This window comes from Centrocercus urophasianus, unplaced genomic scaffold, assembly GCF_019232065.1.
Source record: "Centrocercus urophasianus isolate 14NV4802_14NV808 unplaced genomic scaffold, USGS_Curo_1.0 seq_25, whole genome shotgun sequence".
NCBI classification, from domain to species: domain Eukaryota; kingdom Metazoa; phylum Chordata; class Aves; order Galliformes; family Phasianidae; genus Centrocercus; species Centrocercus urophasianus.
The window spans coordinates 15,994,784-16,011,711 of record NW_024884811.1 but is presented as its reverse complement, the minus strand read 5'-3'; the positions used below and the strand labels follow the sequence as shown (position 1 = coordinate 16,011,711).

Genomic DNA, 16,928 nt, shown 5'->3' with positions numbered 1-16,928 from the left:
TCCAAGCTCTGGAGCACAGGTAAGAAGAAAGCTGCCACCTCCAGCACACTATCAATGGTGAGTTCCACGGTGAGCTCCTGCCTTTCTGTCAAACCAATATCAACCAACATCACCAATATAAGTGCTTAACTCTAAGCTTTAGAAACATTCATCTTTAAAAAAATAAAGTGGACTATCTCACATTTCAGAAATACTAAAAGGAAGAGAACGTAACACTGAAAAGCAATCCCTTCAGACACTTTCATACTCAGCTCTGCTCAGTCTGCTGATTTTCTTTTTTTGTTACCTCCCAAGTTCTGTAGTACACACTTACCCTTGCACCACAGGGATCAGATAAGCAGATGACAGATGAAGAGCTTCTTAGCACAGACAAAACTACCTACAGAAAGAAACTGGCCTTCAGCTGCCCACAAGAGCTGATCAGTGCAGTCACCCTACTGCACCATTTAAAAGAAATAATCTCTGAAATGAGCCAACAGATGCAATCTGCATAGCTTTGCTCTTCTAAGAAACAGTGATCAAACCACACACCAACCAGTATTTTATTAATGCCTGCAATTTCAATTATCTTGGAATGTACAGAATTACAGAATATCCTGAGTTGGAGGGATCCAAGACGATCATCGAGGTCAGCCCCTGGCTACATACACAACCACCTAAAAACCAGACCATATGTCTGAGAGTGTTGTCCAAACACTTCCTGAACTCTATCAAGCCTCTGTCTCAACTACTGCCCTACAGAACCTGTTCCTCTCCAGGAAGAGAGCTTACAAGCAAGAAGGTGACAAACTTTTTACATGCTCCAATAGTGACAGGACAAGGGGGAATGGCTCTAAACTAGAAGAGAAGAGATTTGGGTTAGACATTAGGAGAAGATTCCTTGCTCAGAGGGCAGTGAGGCACTGGTGCTGCTGCCCAAAGAGCTGTGATGCCCCATGCCTGGAGGTGCTCAAGGCTGGTTTGGATGGGGCTCTGCGCAGCCTGAGCTGGTGGGAGCAACCAGCCCACCGGGGGGGTTGGGCTTTAACATCCCTTCCAACCCCTGCCAATCTACGATTCTAAAATAATGCATGTAAACAAGGTTTAAAACTAACTAAACATTTAATCTTTGCATATAGTACTCTGGAAATAATAACATATCAGAGAGAACAGACAGTGGGGAGGCACCAAGATGTACGACATGAAAGCTGTGTAGCTACAGGATGAACCCAGAAGAACAGAACCTGCGACGCAGGCTGCCTGGGGGATGCTCACACAGAACAGGTGTCACTGAGGAGGTCTTCACGTGGTTACAACCAGAACGCCGCAGTGAGACGGACAGACTGTTTGGAAAATCAGAACTGAAATTACAATTAAGCCTTATTTACCCCTTCGCTCGCGGCTGTGCCCGACCGGGCCCCTCGTGCCATGCATCGCGCTGCCGCGGGCACGACCCTGCCCGCGATAGGAGGCTCCGAGCAGCCGAGGCCGGATTCCACACGGTGCCGAAGCAACGACAGCCGCCCTGCGACACAGCCCGGAGCGCCGCGGGGGCCGCGGCGGAAGATAAAGCACCCGAAAATGGGCGCAAAGCCGAAAAACGAGCGTCGGATCCCCGATTCTTCAGCGCCGGGCGGAGCCCAGGCCCGCCGGCCGCCCGCAGCCCAGTGACGGGAACCGCGGTCGGGCCGGGTTGTCCGCGCCCCCCGCCGTGCCGCGCCCCTCCCCGGCCGCGACTCGGCGCTGCGGCCCGTGCCGCCCCTCACCGCGCTCAGAAGGCGCTCCCCCGCACGGCCCGGCCGCCTTCCATGCTCGCTGCCGCCTCTCCCCCGCGCGAGGCCTTAAATCGCAGCGCACGCAGCTCCGCCCGGCTCCTTCCGTGCCGCGGGGCCCGGCGCCGCTGACATTTCCTCTCCGGCGTCGTCACCGCCTCGGCTCGGGAGGCGGGCGCGGGACAAGGCGGGGCGAACTACCGCTCCCGGCAGCGCTCGCGGCGGGCGCCGAGTGGCTTCCGGTCGGCTGGGCCTAGCGGGCGCGCGGCGGACGGTGCGGGGCTGGCGGGCGCGGGGCTCGGTGGACGCTGCGCGGAGCACGGGTCTCCCGCCCAGGCATCCGCCGCTATGCTCAGGTACGGGCGCCGTGCGGAGTATCGGCCCTCGCGGGGAGGCCGCAGATCAACCGGGAGGAGGGCTGGGGGCAGCGCGCGGGGCTCCGCGGCTGTGGGGGCGGCGGGAGGCAGCGCGCGTGCCTCTGCGAGCGGCGCTCTGCGCTGAGGGCGCGAGAGCCGTGCGGGCCGCTGAGGCGCGCGGCGCTCCCTCGCGCCGCCCGGGTGGGCGCTGAGGGAGGGCTGAGGGACCGCCCCGCTCCTCTGGGGAGGGGGGAACTGGGGTTAAAATTAAACTTTTTAGCGGGGATTGTTGCCCTACTTGAGGGTACGGGTTGTTAGCGAGACCTGCTCCCTGCCAGGCGGCTCTCTGCCGCCTTTCTGTACTCCGCGCCGGCCTCCAGAGAACGTGGCGATGGCCTCGCAGAACGCGGGTCTCCCTGAATCCCGTAATCCCTCAATCCGTGCAGAAAACATCTCCAGGAGATCCCCTCCTCCGGCAGCAATGTCTCCGCTGGCTTCAGCTGGGATTGGGACTCCAGCAAGACCTCGGAGTTCCTCTCGGGCATGGGGGTGTCGGTGCTGAAGAAGGACAAGCTGGGCAACGAGAATACCCCTCAGGAGCCGCTGCTGCCGGCCTGCACGCCCCACAAGCGGCTGAAAGTGAAGGAGAAGGAGTTCGTCATTGTGCGCAGGCCTCGGCTGCTCCGGGAGACAGAGCCAGGTATTGGCAGGCGGCCCTGCTTTCGTTTACCCTGCTAAATTAGTAGGAACTATTGCTGCAGCCATTCCCAACATAATTTTGAAACCCAAGGAGTTGAATTTTTTTATATAGGAATCTCAGAATTGAGAAACCAGGCCCTTCAGATCACGAGAATCCAGATGCGCATCTCTTGCAGGGTGCCAGGGGGCAGCCACTCACTCCATTGGGGTTGCTATGTTAATGCGTGCAAGGGTCCCTGTTGGAAAACTGCAGGAAGGGTGCAGCAGGGACTCTGGACTGGCAGGGGAAGGATTCAGTCCTCAGAGCAGCAGGAATACCCTTAGACACTTCTGCTTTTAAATGAATGAGCTCTGGGTTGTAGGCAGCTGTTCTGGAGCTCCAACATGTAGAATTTTTTTCTGGGCAGACAGAAACACTAGGTAACTGTGTACCTCTTTGTGAGAATTTTGGGTCGCACACATTCTTAAATAATTCCTGAGAGATGTTTTGAAGAGCACTTTGCGTTACCCAGTTTTCTCTGTGTACTATACAGATGCATACCTCCCTTTGGGCCCCTTCTGGAGGTGTAAAGTATGTGGCAAGGATGGGCATTTCATCAGGGGAGTATAGAGACAAGAAATCCTCAGATGTCCTTCTAGACTTCTTTTTCCCTTCCTGCTTTTGGGGAAGCATACAAGCCTTAGACTACAAATGAAATAGCTGAGATGTTCTCATTTCCTGAAGTATATTTTTTAAAATGAAGAGATGAAAGAGGAATGAGTAGTATGTAGAGTCCAGGGACAGACTGTAGTTGTCCTTCTGGCAACCAAAGTGAATAAGGCATCAGTAAGCAAAAATGAGCCAGCTTTAACTAGAGCATGCTCACTCTTTCCCTAAAGGAGTTTCTTGGGATGAACTTCCAGATGAACTTCTATTGGCAATCTTTGCATATTTGCCCCTGAACGACTTGTTGAAAGTTTCCATGATTTGCAAGAGGTGGCATCGTCTGTCGTAAGTATTGCTTCTTGTCACTTAATGCTAAGAACTTTGCTTCCATAGGTTGATAAATGATTTGGTTTTCATCTTGCATGTTCAAGTGTAATTCAGTCTATTATGTGAGTTGTAAGTATGCATAGTCTCAAAAGACAACTGAACTATTTTAACATTATTAAATTGTACTAAATGGCTTTTCTTCCTCTCAATCTTTTGTGAGTCTGGAAAGTTTCTGTAGTTGTACACAAAGATATGTCTTTTCCTTGCTAATGAGTAAAATTCTTCTCCCTAGATTTGATGAATCTCTCTGGCAGACTCTTGATCTGACTTGTAGAAGTCTGCTGCCAGGAGTTATTGGACAATTGCTACCTGCAGGTGTTATTGTGTTCCGCTGCCCAAGATCCTGTATTGGGAATCCGCTGTTTAAAACCACAAAGTAAGGCTTTCACTGTGTACCGAGTTATTGGAGTCTCAAATTTTAAGTGTTTTTCTCTGTGTTTTTTTTGTTTGTTTGTTTGGTTTTTTTTTGTTGTTTTTTTTAACAGCTTCACCAGTTTGTCATCTCTGTGGAGTCTGATCAGTGGTGAGGCACATGTTGAACTAAGATCTGTATTCATCAGTCAGTTATTAAGAAATAAGCTAATATATTTGGGAGTATACTTCCAGGACCGTCATGTTCTTGCAAGTTATTTCTTTTAGAACCAGGAAATACGAGCCTCATCAGCATTGTTATGTGTGAACCTCAAGAAACCTGTGTAACTCTAGCAGGATAGACTTGCAGCTATTCGGATAAATCCTCTTAAGTATCTGAAAGATAAAACTCCTGAAGTTTTGGCTGGTAGGTTATTGGTACAGCCAGCAAGCTTAGTAATACATACAGTATGCAGCTGATATTGAGAAATACAGCTCCTCTCTGTAAGCTTTGCACACTTGTACAGTATTGCATATATTTATGGTATATGAAATTTGTAGTTGCTTTTTGGTGCAGTTTTACTAACCACTCTTTCTCATCTCTTAGACCTCTCCGGGTTCAACATATGGATTTGTCAAATTGCACAGTATCTGTTGCAGATCTCCAGAGTATTCTTTGTCGTTGTGAGAGACTGGAGAACCTCAGCTTGGAGGGACTAGTGCTTTCTGATGATATCATTAAGTGAGTGAAATGTTTGGGGATATTTCATAAGTAACTTACATTTAGTGCCATTCTTTTGTGCAGTCTAGGGTCAGAATACAGTTGGAGTTGTCTCTTGTAGGAGTTGTTTGAAAAGGCCTGCGCTAGTCATTTAATGGATTTAGCTGGCAGGCTATGTGAGCTGCCTCTTTCCTATCTGTCCAAGAGACCAGGTGGGGAAGAAACACAGGTCTAGAAGAGTTGTTGGGTTTTTTTTTTTTTGTTTGTTTGTTTCCTTTTTCTCAGAGTACTTATCTCTGTGGGGGTTGTGTCCCTTCACTGTTCCTACATGTGAGCTGCAGAGCTACTTTTCCAATTTCTGTGCTCCCCGGACATGTTCACATTTAGTGTATATATTCTTTTATGTTTTAAGGAGTTCCAGCAACTTTTCTACCAGATGCTCTGTGTGCTTCTGCACCATTTCTCATTTCTTTGCTGACCTTCAGTGAAAAAGGTATCTGAAAAATTAGACTCTGTCAAGCACATGAACTGTTCTGTTAAACAGGAAAAACACTAATGGGTGTGCGGTCAAACTCCAGCTCAGTAACATCAGATGATTATGGGGGTGCTAGGAACCAGGCTAGATGGCTAGTGCTTATGGGTGATCTGCTTTCTGCTCTTGAGTTTCCTGATGCTTTTCTCATATCAGGAAAAAAAAGAGTGCAAATAAACCAGTATTGTTTGGCTTATGATGCCAAATGAAAATTGTTTACAAATTAGGCAACAATTAATGAACTTAACTTCCCTGTGTACAAATATAGTGGTTGTAAGGGGAATGCTGTTTGGAAATGTGTGTGTGTGTTTTTTTTATTTTATTTATTTTCCTCCTTAACTAACCTCTGCCTCGCAGAGAAGATTTCCAAAATGAGATGATTGAGTCATATAATCATTTGAGTTTGAAGGGACCTTTAGTGGCCATCTAGTCCAAGTGCTCTGCAGTGGACGGGGACATCTACAGCTAGACCAGTGTGCTCTGAGCCCTCTTCAGCCTGATCTTGAATGCCTGGAAGCGCAGGGCATCCACCACCTCTCTGGGCAATCTCTTCCAATGCTTCACTAATAAGTACTGTAGTGAGACTGTTTAGTCTTTTGTAGAGATGCAATGATCTTGAATAGGTCGTGGTGTTTGTTCAATGAGATGTAACAGGAGAGGGCTGGTTATAAATACGCAAGCATATCGGGAACGTTGTGTAAATAGGCAAGTGTCCTTTATAAAACTGTGCCGTGATGCAGCAAGAAGTTGAGATCCTTAGTGACTCTTTTAATAGAGTGGTTTACTAAAGATGCAGTGCTGCACATTCAACAAATAATTCTGTGCCTGGAATCTTCACTTTTAAACGTTATCATGTGTCTTAGCGATAAAAGCAATGTTCCAACATTTTATCTTTTTTTCTTTTCTACAGGAGCATTGCTAACAACCCCAGTCTGATACGACTAAATCTTTGTGGGTGCTCAGGGTTTTCTGCAGAAGCTTTGGAGCTGATGTTAAGCAAATGTTCTATGTAAGACAAAAATAGTTTTTGCTATTCCTACTTACTGTTAACTCCTGAGAGGAATTGTCCTTTTTATTTTTTGATAGGCATTCTAATTGTGTGTCTGTCAGTATGATTCTTATGAGGCTTATTATGTTCCCCAATGCTTAACTGTTGGTTATTACTTGAATAATTATATAATTTCTTTCCATCAAGCTGTTTCCTTCTTTAATAGCAAAGAGGTACTTCAGTAATTATTTGTAAGTTTCTTTAGTCATCATCCTTAAAGGAAGTCTTGGTTGGTTCAAAACTCATCTACATCCACTTGGTTAGCTAGTATATTTGATTTTCTTAATGAAAGCACTATGTAATTCTCACAGTGTGAAAGCATACAAGTTTGTTTGAGGAAGATACCATCTGAATGTGGAGTACAGGAGTTCCCTATGCAGTCAGAGAACAGTATGAATGGCAGAAAATATTATGCCCTTCCATCCATGGCAGAACAGTTCTGCAGTTTTTGAAGCACTGGTTCAGATTAACAGGTCTAGTGATTAAACCATCTGCTGTCGGAAGTCACTGAGTTGAGCTTCAGTAGCTCTGGGATTTACACCCCAATCTTTTTGCTGAGTTCTTGTGAGATGTTGGACAATCTTCTTAATTTGTTTCTGCACAGTAATATTTTTAATCAAACTGCAGTAGACCAGTGGACAGACAAAACCTTAATCTTGCTCTGGATAGTTAATGCTTACAGCTGCTGGATCGGATTACTTGGATGCTGAGCTTCTTAAAGAAAGGCAGTATCTGTAGAATGCACAGTGCATAAAGATCAGGTCTGCCATCTGATTAAAAAAAATGGTATTTTTGATTTTACGTAATGATTGACAGCTGAAGGCTCTAGTCAAGCAGTTTACTATGCCTTTATCCTCTGATTACATCTCTAGCAGCTGCACACAAAACAGTAGTATGACTGGTGATACGCTATTGGCTGCTGAGTGTGTAGTTGAGGTAAGGTCACAACCTGACCCGTGCATATATAAAACTGTAGGTATTTTATGATGACAGTGCAATTGGTCACCTGAACAATGCTAATAAGTGACAGCAAAAGATTTGTGTTTCTACATCTCAATGTAAGATCTGGTCAGTGGGAACAGGTTCACATCACCAACCAAATACAAGATGAAAAGAAGTATCTCCCCTTGACCATTTAACTTTCTACAATGATCATGAATTATTTTGATTGAAAGTGATCTTGGGAAGATGCTTAGGCCCTTTGCCTACATCATGTTCTAATTTCAGCACTGGTCAGGACTTTTTCTAGTTGAGTCTTGAAAACCTCTGCAGACAGATTTCTCACAGCCTGTCTGGGCAACCTGCTCCAGAGCTTAATTATTGAGAAATTTGTATTAATGAATACAAGAACTTTGGTAGTAGATGTACCACAGTTTGAGTTCTTATATATATATCTAATGCAGTTGATACTCCTAAGGCAAAAACATCTATTTCAGTTATTCTTCCAAACCATTCTTTCTTTGTGTGTAGGTTGGAGGAGCTGAACTTGTCCTGGTGCGACTTCACAGCCACTCATGTCAAAACAGCAGTTAGTCACATTACTTCAAAAGTAACCCAGCTAAACTTAAGTGGATACAGACAGAACCTACAAATATCAGGTAAATATCAGCATGGAAAATATTTATTCCACTAAGAAATAAAGCAGCAGGCTTTGTATTTACTTCTGACTGGTGTCCACTCTAAGTATTAGAAATACTGTGTGCTAAGACTGATTTTTATGCTCTGTAAAGAGCATAATGTTTGTATTGCCAGAAGATCCTACTAATTTCTCCAGCTTAGCCTTGAGGAATGAAATAATTTGTCTTCTCAATTTAAAAATAGGTAGAACTAATTTCATCTTCACTTGAAAGGTACAGCCTTCGCTTTTGAACTAATTCCCTCAAGCAGGGGAATAGATCTCGTGTTAACTAGGAATCATCTTTTCTAATATTGTATATTGGAAAGAAGCTTAGTTTTTGGAACATTCTTTAGATAAGGCTTCTGCTGTTGTGTCTGCTGAAAAGGTCATTCAAAAAAAGAATAGACATAATAACTACTTAGGTTCTACCCCAATGTAACATCCTACAGATATTACTGATCCTACAGTTAATTTGGAAGGCAAATAATATCAGTATGAGAGGTGTTGAAAGCATGTATGTCTTTATAACTGAAAGGTGGGCTGACTGTGACTTCTTTACAGATGTTAAAACGCTGGTGGAAAGATGTCCTTTCCTTGTGCACTTAGATCTAAGGTAAGAACTCCTGTGCAGGTAGTCCTTAAGTCCTTATGGTTCAGGGGATTGGTAACGATACTGCTCTGCAGTAACCATACAGCAGTAATTAATAGTTGAGTAGGACTGCACAGCCAAAAGTTGCTTCCCAAGTTAAATTTAGAAAAAAATTACTATCTGTTTTGACTTAATCTGGAATAAGTAACTAACTTAAAAATTTCTTTTTTACTTCAGAGTAAATAGTATGCACATAAATTGTTTGTTAACTAATAAATGGTAGCAGTCAACAGATAAAATAAAAGGAAGCATACGGGCTTACGGTACCCGTGATTACGGTGAGAATATCTTTCAGCTCTCATACTACATGGCCACAGAACTGCTTTGATTTCTGCTGCAGAAAATCTACTTGCAGAGAATTTTTGCTTCATTTGCCCTTCAGTGAAAATCAAAACGTGTCACACGTTAGAAATGGGTTACTTCTGTATCGAGCAAGAAGTACTGTAATGGCAGGAAAACAAGTGGATGTTTTACACTTCTCAGCTTGAATTTTAGAGATATCAAATTTACTTCTGTTTTATAATCAGAAGATAACTTCTAATTAATATGCTCTCATACAGCGACAGTGTGATGTTGAAGCCGGAGTGTTTCCAATATTTTCATCAGCTCATCTTTCTGCAACATCTCTGTCTCAGCCGATGCTACCAAATATCACCTGCTGCCTTAGTGTAAGTAATCCCTAAATGGCTTTGGTTTACTAATTCAGAGGATAAATAATTTTAAACATGCTGTGTTTTGGGCTTAAGAATTGCAAGTACTGTTTTGATAAACATACTGGTACAAAGTAGGAGTAAAATAATGTGGTGACTAGGTTGTGAACCTTTAAGAATACAAACTGGAACCAAAGGTATCTGAGTAATGTTTCCAGTCTGTAGTTGTTGAGCAGCACGTTCTACATGTGCCTCATGTCTGTTTAAAGGCATTGCTTTGAGGTTCCAGTCCTGTCAGTGTCAGTGTCAGCATTAGGTTTTTAATTGTGCAGCAATCAATAACTTGCTTTCAGAAACGTTAACAGAGTGGATGGTATTTGCTGACCAGTGTAAGAATCTCTATATACCTTTCCTTTCTGTGCACCTGCATCGGTTATTGGTTGGCACTGAAACACAGCTTAGAGTTATTTGCTCAAAGGCATTTTTTTTTCCTGCCTTTCATTATTGCAACTATTCAGCTCTATCCTATTTTGCATCTGAAATAGTATGCCCTCAAGAAAAAAAAACTTTAGCCTAAAAAATTCAGTAAAAGTACATTTAGCTAGTTCGGGTATAGACTGCAAAAATGCTTTCAGTATAATGATTAACTTCTCACTGCTCTCTTTCTAGAGAACTTGGTGAAATTCCAACATTAAAGACTCTTCAGGTATTTGGAATAGTGACTGATAGCTCCCTACAGCTCCTCAAGGAGACGCTTCCTGACATGAAGATCAATTGTTCACATTTTACAACTATTGCAAGGCCAACTGTTGGCAGTAAAAAGAACCATGAAATTTGGGGTATCAAATGCAGATTGTCACTGAGAAACCTTAGTGGCTAGTGATCTTGTACGATGGATGCCATGAATGCACCGTGTAGTGAAGCTCCTTGAGAAGCAGAATGTCAGAGCACATCTAATCATAGTTCTGTTTTTTAAAGTATTGTATCTTGGTCTTATGCCATAATGTAGTTCTATAAATATGTTTATACTCTTTAAAAAAAAAAAAAAAGCCTTTAGAAATCTGATGATCTGTAAGCAATTGTAGAAACTTTTTGTTTTAGGAGAGCTACTTAAAAAAAAAATATTGTGAAACAATCACTGTAATGGAACTGTTACAGCCTTTATTAACTGCTGCAGGTTTTGATGCAGCTATGATTGTTCTTAGGCATTGTAAAAGTGCTTTCAATTAAATCTTCCAGCTCTGCAACTCCTGGAAAAATCAGTGGAGGTACTAGATGGCTTAGTTTCCTGCTGGTCTGAAGTTTACAGAAATCAAATAATGCTATCAAAATCATTAAAATTATTAACTGAGTGATGTGTATACTAAGATGTGAAGCTACCCTGTTTGGGAGAGTGAGTCTGAATTCACTGAACATGGAAACAGTAAAGGAGCATTGGAACGGAGGAAAGCACTTAAGAGCTCAATACTGTACAAACAAGAAGCAATACAAATGAGCTGCTGTGAAGTTTTTCTTCAAGACTTCATATTGCTTTTCCTTGCTTAAGCGAACTTAAATTAGGGATGAAATCTCAAAACTTCTTTCATAGGGTCTTTCAGCTGCATTTAGTATATTGAAAAAAAAGTTGCAGGAGTGAGTATCTTGGTTCCAGAACTCAGAGCAGCAACAAAAACTGGGGCTGCACTGTAGGGATTTTGAGAGGAACTCCTTTGGTGCTATTAAGAGAGATCCATTTCTCTTTTAGCTTAAGTTTCTAGTATCATTTAACTTCCTGTATCTTTTAACACTAATAGGAAAAGCTAACATTTTCACAGGGAAAGCTAAATAACTAACCAAAAAAAAAAACAAACAAACAAAAAAACAACCAAACTAAGACTAGGGACAAGTAATGAGCCCCCCACCTCTTGGGGAACAGATGTGGCTCAGTCCACTCCCAGTCCTGCTGTGGGCTAGGCATGTTCCACGGATAAGGGTAAGCGTTATTATCGTCTTTCAGCACAAAACTTGCAAGCAGTGAGCAACAGTAGGGGATATACCATTGTTGTGGTAAATAGGCTGTTGCATAGGCATAGTGTCTTCCAAAGTCAGTCCAAAGATAAAAAGCTTAGTAATAAGTACACAGCAAAGTAGTGTGGAAAATTGCTTGTTTGCAGTTTTAGTTTTCATGCCTTAAATTACTTTAAAAGTTTACTCCAAGATGAAAGGTGTATCTATTTGTAATTCTTCTCTCTCTGTATAATGTAACCCCATAAAACTTGTTTTGCATTTAATAAAAAGCTAAGGAATCGCTATATTGTACTAATGATTTGCCACCACCATTTTTGCATGACTGAAAAAGCAGAAACTTGTGCAATCAGTGTCTTACCAACTGTGATTTAGATGACAGGGTATCATAATGTCATGCTTAGTAAATGAAAGGAAGGTGAGCACAGTAAACACACACATCACATATGCATTATATATATATATATATATATTTAAGTTGAAATCAGGCCTGGGACAACTTCAAGCATCTATTAAACTTTTAATTTTATTACATAATGTAGAAATTAAAAAAAAAAAAAAAGCAAAGACAACCTGTTTAGTTTAGCAGAACACAAGTGTGGACTGGCACTAAAAGATGACACCATGGATTTTATTTGATTCAGCAGGTAGAAGAGTTCAGTGCCAGTCCAGGCCAAATAAATCAGTGTTATACCAATACTCAGCCCTGTCACAGAACATTGTCTACAAGGTAAGTTGTCTCTACTGCTTTCCTTTATAACAAAGGATTTTACAATTCTTTAATAGAAAAGGTAGCTGCTTACTGATTATCTATTATAGATCTCTAACCCATCCTTGTTATTTAAATCAAGCATTCACCAGTAAATGCTATAACAGAAGTGCAATTAAAATACAGACAAAACCAGTAGAGGCCACTCATGAGTAGGTCAGGTTTATGGTTTGCTAAGTAACAGTCAGGAACTTAACTGCAAAATGTAAACCCTAAATCAGATTATACTTTGGGTACACAGGACTTGAAAACATTGTGTTTTAGTCTCAACATTCAGAGTAAGAGTACTTTTATCAGGAACACAACCGACTCAGGCTAATCTTTAAAACATTACAGCACAAATGTCTCTGAATAAGTAGCATATAGGTTCCTTGCCAGAAAATTTTACTTATGCAGCTAAACTGAGTAACTAAATAAGATTTTAATCTCAGAGTTGTTGGTAAAGTCCTAGAAAATCATAAATTAATGTTACTGGCATTGCTTTTTGAATCTTAACACCAAGTGGATGAGTATCCTGGACAAAAGGCACGTAGGGCGATCTATAACTGGCTTTGAAGGGATTATGAGTAACCTTATTCTGTGTGGCCAATGTTTTAAAGTCTTGCATCTTTACATTTAGATAAATTCTGCAAACTACTTTAGGTATTAAGAGCTTTGCTCTTTATATAGTTCTGAAAGAATATTTGGCTGTTTTGCTTTTCCTCTTCTGCTCTATAGTCCAGATAACTCAAGATCAGGTGAATAAATTGGTCTACAGCACACTTAAAGGTGAAATGTGCACAACACAGTGATAGCTTATTTTTAACAAGTTCCATAGATACCAGGTTTTTCTTAGAACTGAAACCCGTTTCTAAATTCTGTTTCTAACTGAATACAAAAACTAACACAGTGTAAAGGAAAAATCCTTCATACACTTCCTACAGCTATAAAAGTTTATATTTTGTGATTGGCAATAAATACATTGATTGGCCACACTGGAAAACATCCCCATTAAAACTGAGAACATCTATTACAGAAGTCTCTTCATTCAAAAGTAGTTTGAAAAAACTCACTTTTGGAAATACATTTTTCCTAGTAGACAGGAAAAAAACTTTTTTTCAAGTCATGTGTCAGAAGAGTTCCTGCTGTAGAAATCTTCATTTTGTCAAATTCTGCCCTCTGATCTATGCATTAATCAGCACAGATTTTCAAAGGCAAAGTTCACAGTTTCTCTAAAACAGTATCTACAAAGTCACTTCCTCTTCTACAACCAGTTTTTTATAGCATACATAATCAGAGGCACATAAAACTATATTTGTTGTCAATTCAGTATCAGTTAGAATTCAGCATAAATTTTGTGGGGAAATTAACAGGGTAACATGTAAGTATTATTTGCACTCTAACTACAAGGGCTGCTCCAAAAGTAATGTCTCCTCTTTTATTGGCCTATTATGTCACAAGCAGATGTTGATGGTATGGCAGTATAGGAGGAACCTTCCCACCAATATTCCATTACATGTTGTTGCCACATGACAGATGGCAGCAGAGGGGCAGTCTGACAAAATGGCACCTGACATGGAAGTGCAGATGAACCAAAGGTTTGCAACTGAACTCCTTCATGTGCAAAAAGTGGCATCCACTGACATTCAATGACACTTCCTGAATGTTCAAGGAGAACAAACAGTGGATGTGAGCACAACATGGTGAGTGGTATGTTTTAGCAGTGGCTGCAACAGTGGGTCATCATGCTGTGGTGCAGTCTTATGAGCAAGCCTGCATTCACTGCTGATCAGTAGTGGTGACTGTTGAGAAACAGTATTTTGTAGCTGAGAATTTGCTCGATCAAGAAGTGTTACTGTGCTCCTTATACCATTGTTGTTTCCACAGAAAGAAGCAGGAAGCATTGCTTTCACAGCAGCCTACATAGTAGGACTCAGCTGAGCGCATTTCATTATTCTGCAGTTGTAAAGAAACTCAGAACCTAAAACTTCAAATCATTCAACTTAAGGTCCGTATCTTTCTTTATGATAACTGCACACACTGTGAGTGGACATCTGCAAGCCATATACTCCATTCAATGAGGAACTGTCTTAAGCACATTTTCTGTAGTTTCATATTCATAGCAAAGGGCTCAATAAAAGCCTTAAGTTTCAAGTCTCCCTCTACTCAAAGAGCAAAGGAAGGAGCTACCTCACTGAAAATATGAAAGAGCTGGAAATTAAACCAGGCTTTCACTTTTGATACAAATCTACAAAGTAGAAAAAAAAAACTGGATGAGCCAAGAAATTTGTCATGAATCATTTGAAACTACAAAGTTGTAAAATTTCTGAAAAGCATACAAAAGATTTGTATTTCTATTACATCAACATTAGCAGTTACCAAAATCTATATAGCCTTGCACCAAATCTCTAGATTTTGACAGTCAGATTTTCTACAAAAGTGGATGTATGAAGATATTTATTTTTTTTAACCAGTTCCACACTTATTAAAAAACTGTACATCTGAATATTGAGTGCTACTGACTTAGTATTTAAACCCATCTACCTATGGTTCAAAAAGATATTCTTTCACATTTGCCATACAGGTTAAAAAATGTCAATCTGCACTGAACTTAGAGGTAAGACTTCAGATACATTTCTTATACACCAGCTGCAAAAAGAGCATAAATAGGCTTCCAAGATATCCCCAACCCAAGGAATGAAAAGCACCTCAGTTTTTCTCCAATTTCTCTTACAACCAAAAAAAAGCCAACTTCCAACTTAATGCAGCATTACGATGTGCTGTCCTTCTCCAGGAGTTCTCTCTCTGGATCCAGAACTGCTTCAGCAGAAGACACTAGGGTCCTTTCATTCTTCTAATAGAACAGTGCACAGTGCATCCTCTGTATCAATCAGTATTGAAGCTATTGCGCCATCATTGAACTCAAATGATGTTCCTCCATCTATAACCATACATGCATCCCAACAACGAGAACGGACACAGACTCTGCCAACAAAAAAACAGAACAGTTTAGAAGTGAGATGGTTCACAGAAGCACTTACCTGAACAAAGAGACTGTCTCTTGAATGTTTCTTTGCATGGACCAGTAATGCTGAATCATACAGGAGCATACGTAACAATATCACAGCAGAGAGAATTAGAGGACCTATTCAAAGGAAGGCTGTTACTCCAAAAGTCTGAGGACTCTTATAATGCTACACCTGAAAATGAAACTGGAGTTCAGTGCATTTTTAAACCAAGCTACTGATGATCCCATTTAACAAAGGTTTGCCTAATCTTTCACAGAAAAGAAGTCTTACATAATTAGCATGATTTCAGTATATTGGCTTTGAAGTTAAATGGAACATGCATTTACAACTAGCAGTATCTCAAATACTTTGAATATTACTGTATTCTGTTGTGCTGTATGAATCGTTGACAGAAAAGATAAAGTCATTTCAAACACAAGGCTGAAGGTCAGAATGCTTGCCACACAACTTCAGTAGTTATGGCAGCAATTTCCTTTTAATAATAAGAGTGTGACCAGTATGTTGTCTGGTTAACAGAAAAATTTTAAGGCAGCTCTTCTACAGCTGGTCCAGACAGAATAAAGCTACTAACCATCTTCTTCACTTATAAGTGAAATTAACATCTGTCAAGATTTCTTCTTTCAAATATATAGCAAATTAGAATGCTCTTTAATATTGTTCTCAACAATTATTATTATTTATCTTAATATTGCTAGATGGGATCCAGGAGTGGTTTCAGAAAAGCTGCAAGATTGCAGTCTTACATAGATGTGCCTGACTGTTCCACAAACAGGCCTTGGTCTAAACATGTTCTGATCTCCAAGATTTAATTGGCAATTACTCCAGTGACTTAAATCTTCATGAAGATCATCTTTCACAAAGATAAAAAAACTTGGAAGGATGGCCCAAATGTCAAGCCAGTCTCTGCCAAGTCTGAAGCCTGGAGGCACATTACCGCGTTTCACTTTAGACAGTTAAAGTATCTCAAAAAAGAGAAAGAACAGCAATAGCAAGATTTTTAGCACAGAGAGCAAAAGACAAACCATGAGAGGCAGCAAAAACTAATTCAAGGGAAAAAAAAAAATGGACAGATACCCCTCTCAGAGGTATGTAGACATTTTTTACTGCAGGAGAGTTTCTATAAGTATATCCTATCCCTGTCGACGGGACAGGAATTGATCTTGTAGCACTTACAGATGAAAATTCAGTTATTTATTTCTATTTTGAACTCTTCTTGTACCATCTCTCTAGGTTTATTCAACCTGGAAACCTCCCAGATCAAAATTACTAAGAAGCAGTAAACATTTAAGACATTATAATTTTACTACGTCATAAAATGCTGCAACACAGCTGTGGCTCAAAAGGAGAATTCAAGTCTCCAAAGTCAGACTCCTTTGTTTTGACATAAAAGGTTGAATTAACATTTGGTTGATATTGACACACTGTATTGTTCTCAGCATAGTTACTCTAAACATACAATAACAGTTGCATATGTTTTTATTTACTTAACTATAGTGAGTTCCATAAAAAGTGCTCCATGTTAAAATGACTAAATTACAGAACAATTTAGTTTGGAAGAGATCTAGGCCACAGCCTTCAACTCAAAGCAGGCCTTACTTCAAAGATAGATTATGCTGCTTTCAGTCTTGCCTTCTCAAGTTTGGACTATTCCAAGAATACTACCAGCAGTCTCTCATCAACCTATTCTACTGCCAGACCATTCTCAGTGAAAAATATTTCCTTATCAGAATTCTATAACA

The 16,928-nt window shown here is 41.0% G+C and overlaps 3 protein-coding genes across 7 annotated transcripts in view; 1 reads left to right on the top strand and 2 right to left on the bottom strand.

Moving 5' to 3' along the window:
- LMBRD2 (LMBR1 domain containing 2) overlaps window positions 1–1,848 on the bottom strand; it is a 29,316-nt gene extending 27,468 nt beyond the window's left edge. For 2 of the 4 annotated variants that reach the window (XM_042825913.1, XM_042825916.1), the window contains exon 1: window positions 1,746–1,848. The gene's annotated coding sequence lies outside the window, so the exon portion shown is untranslated. Of the gene's footprint in view, window positions 1–1,254; window positions 1,302–1,367; window positions 1,413–1,745 lie in introns of those variants that run through there. The other 2 variants (XM_042825915.1, XM_042825914.1) reach the window with 2 other exon arrangements.
- A 181-nt stretch (window positions 1,849–2,029) lies between these two features.
- SKP2 (S-phase kinase associated protein 2) lies at window positions 2,030–11,706 on the top strand. The gene is made up of 10 exons (XM_042825919.1): window positions 2,030–2,107; window positions 2,554–2,807; window positions 3,686–3,797; window positions 4,072–4,215; window positions 4,798–4,932; window positions 6,354–6,452; window positions 7,962–8,089; window positions 8,671–8,722; window positions 9,319–9,426; window positions 10,078–11,706. The coding sequence occupies exons 1-10, from the start codon at window positions 2,100–2,102 to the stop codon at window positions 10,286–10,288; spliced, it is 1,251 nt and encodes a 416-aa protein (XP_042681853.1). The 5' UTR covers window positions 2,030–2,099; the 3' UTR covers window positions 10,289–11,706.
- Window positions 11,707–11,859: 153 nt separating this feature from the next.
- Window positions 11,860–16,928, bottom strand: part of NADK2 (NAD kinase 2, mitochondrial) — a 30,287-nt gene continuing 25,218 nt past the window's right edge. For both annotated transcript variants that reach the window (XM_042825917.1, XM_042825918.1), the window contains exon 12: window positions 11,860–15,145. In XM_042825917.1, coding sequence (XP_042681851.1) covers window positions 15,007–15,145 — 139 coding nt within the window. In that variant the 3' untranslated portion in view covers window positions 11,860–15,006. The remainder of the gene's footprint in view (window positions 15,146–16,928) is intronic.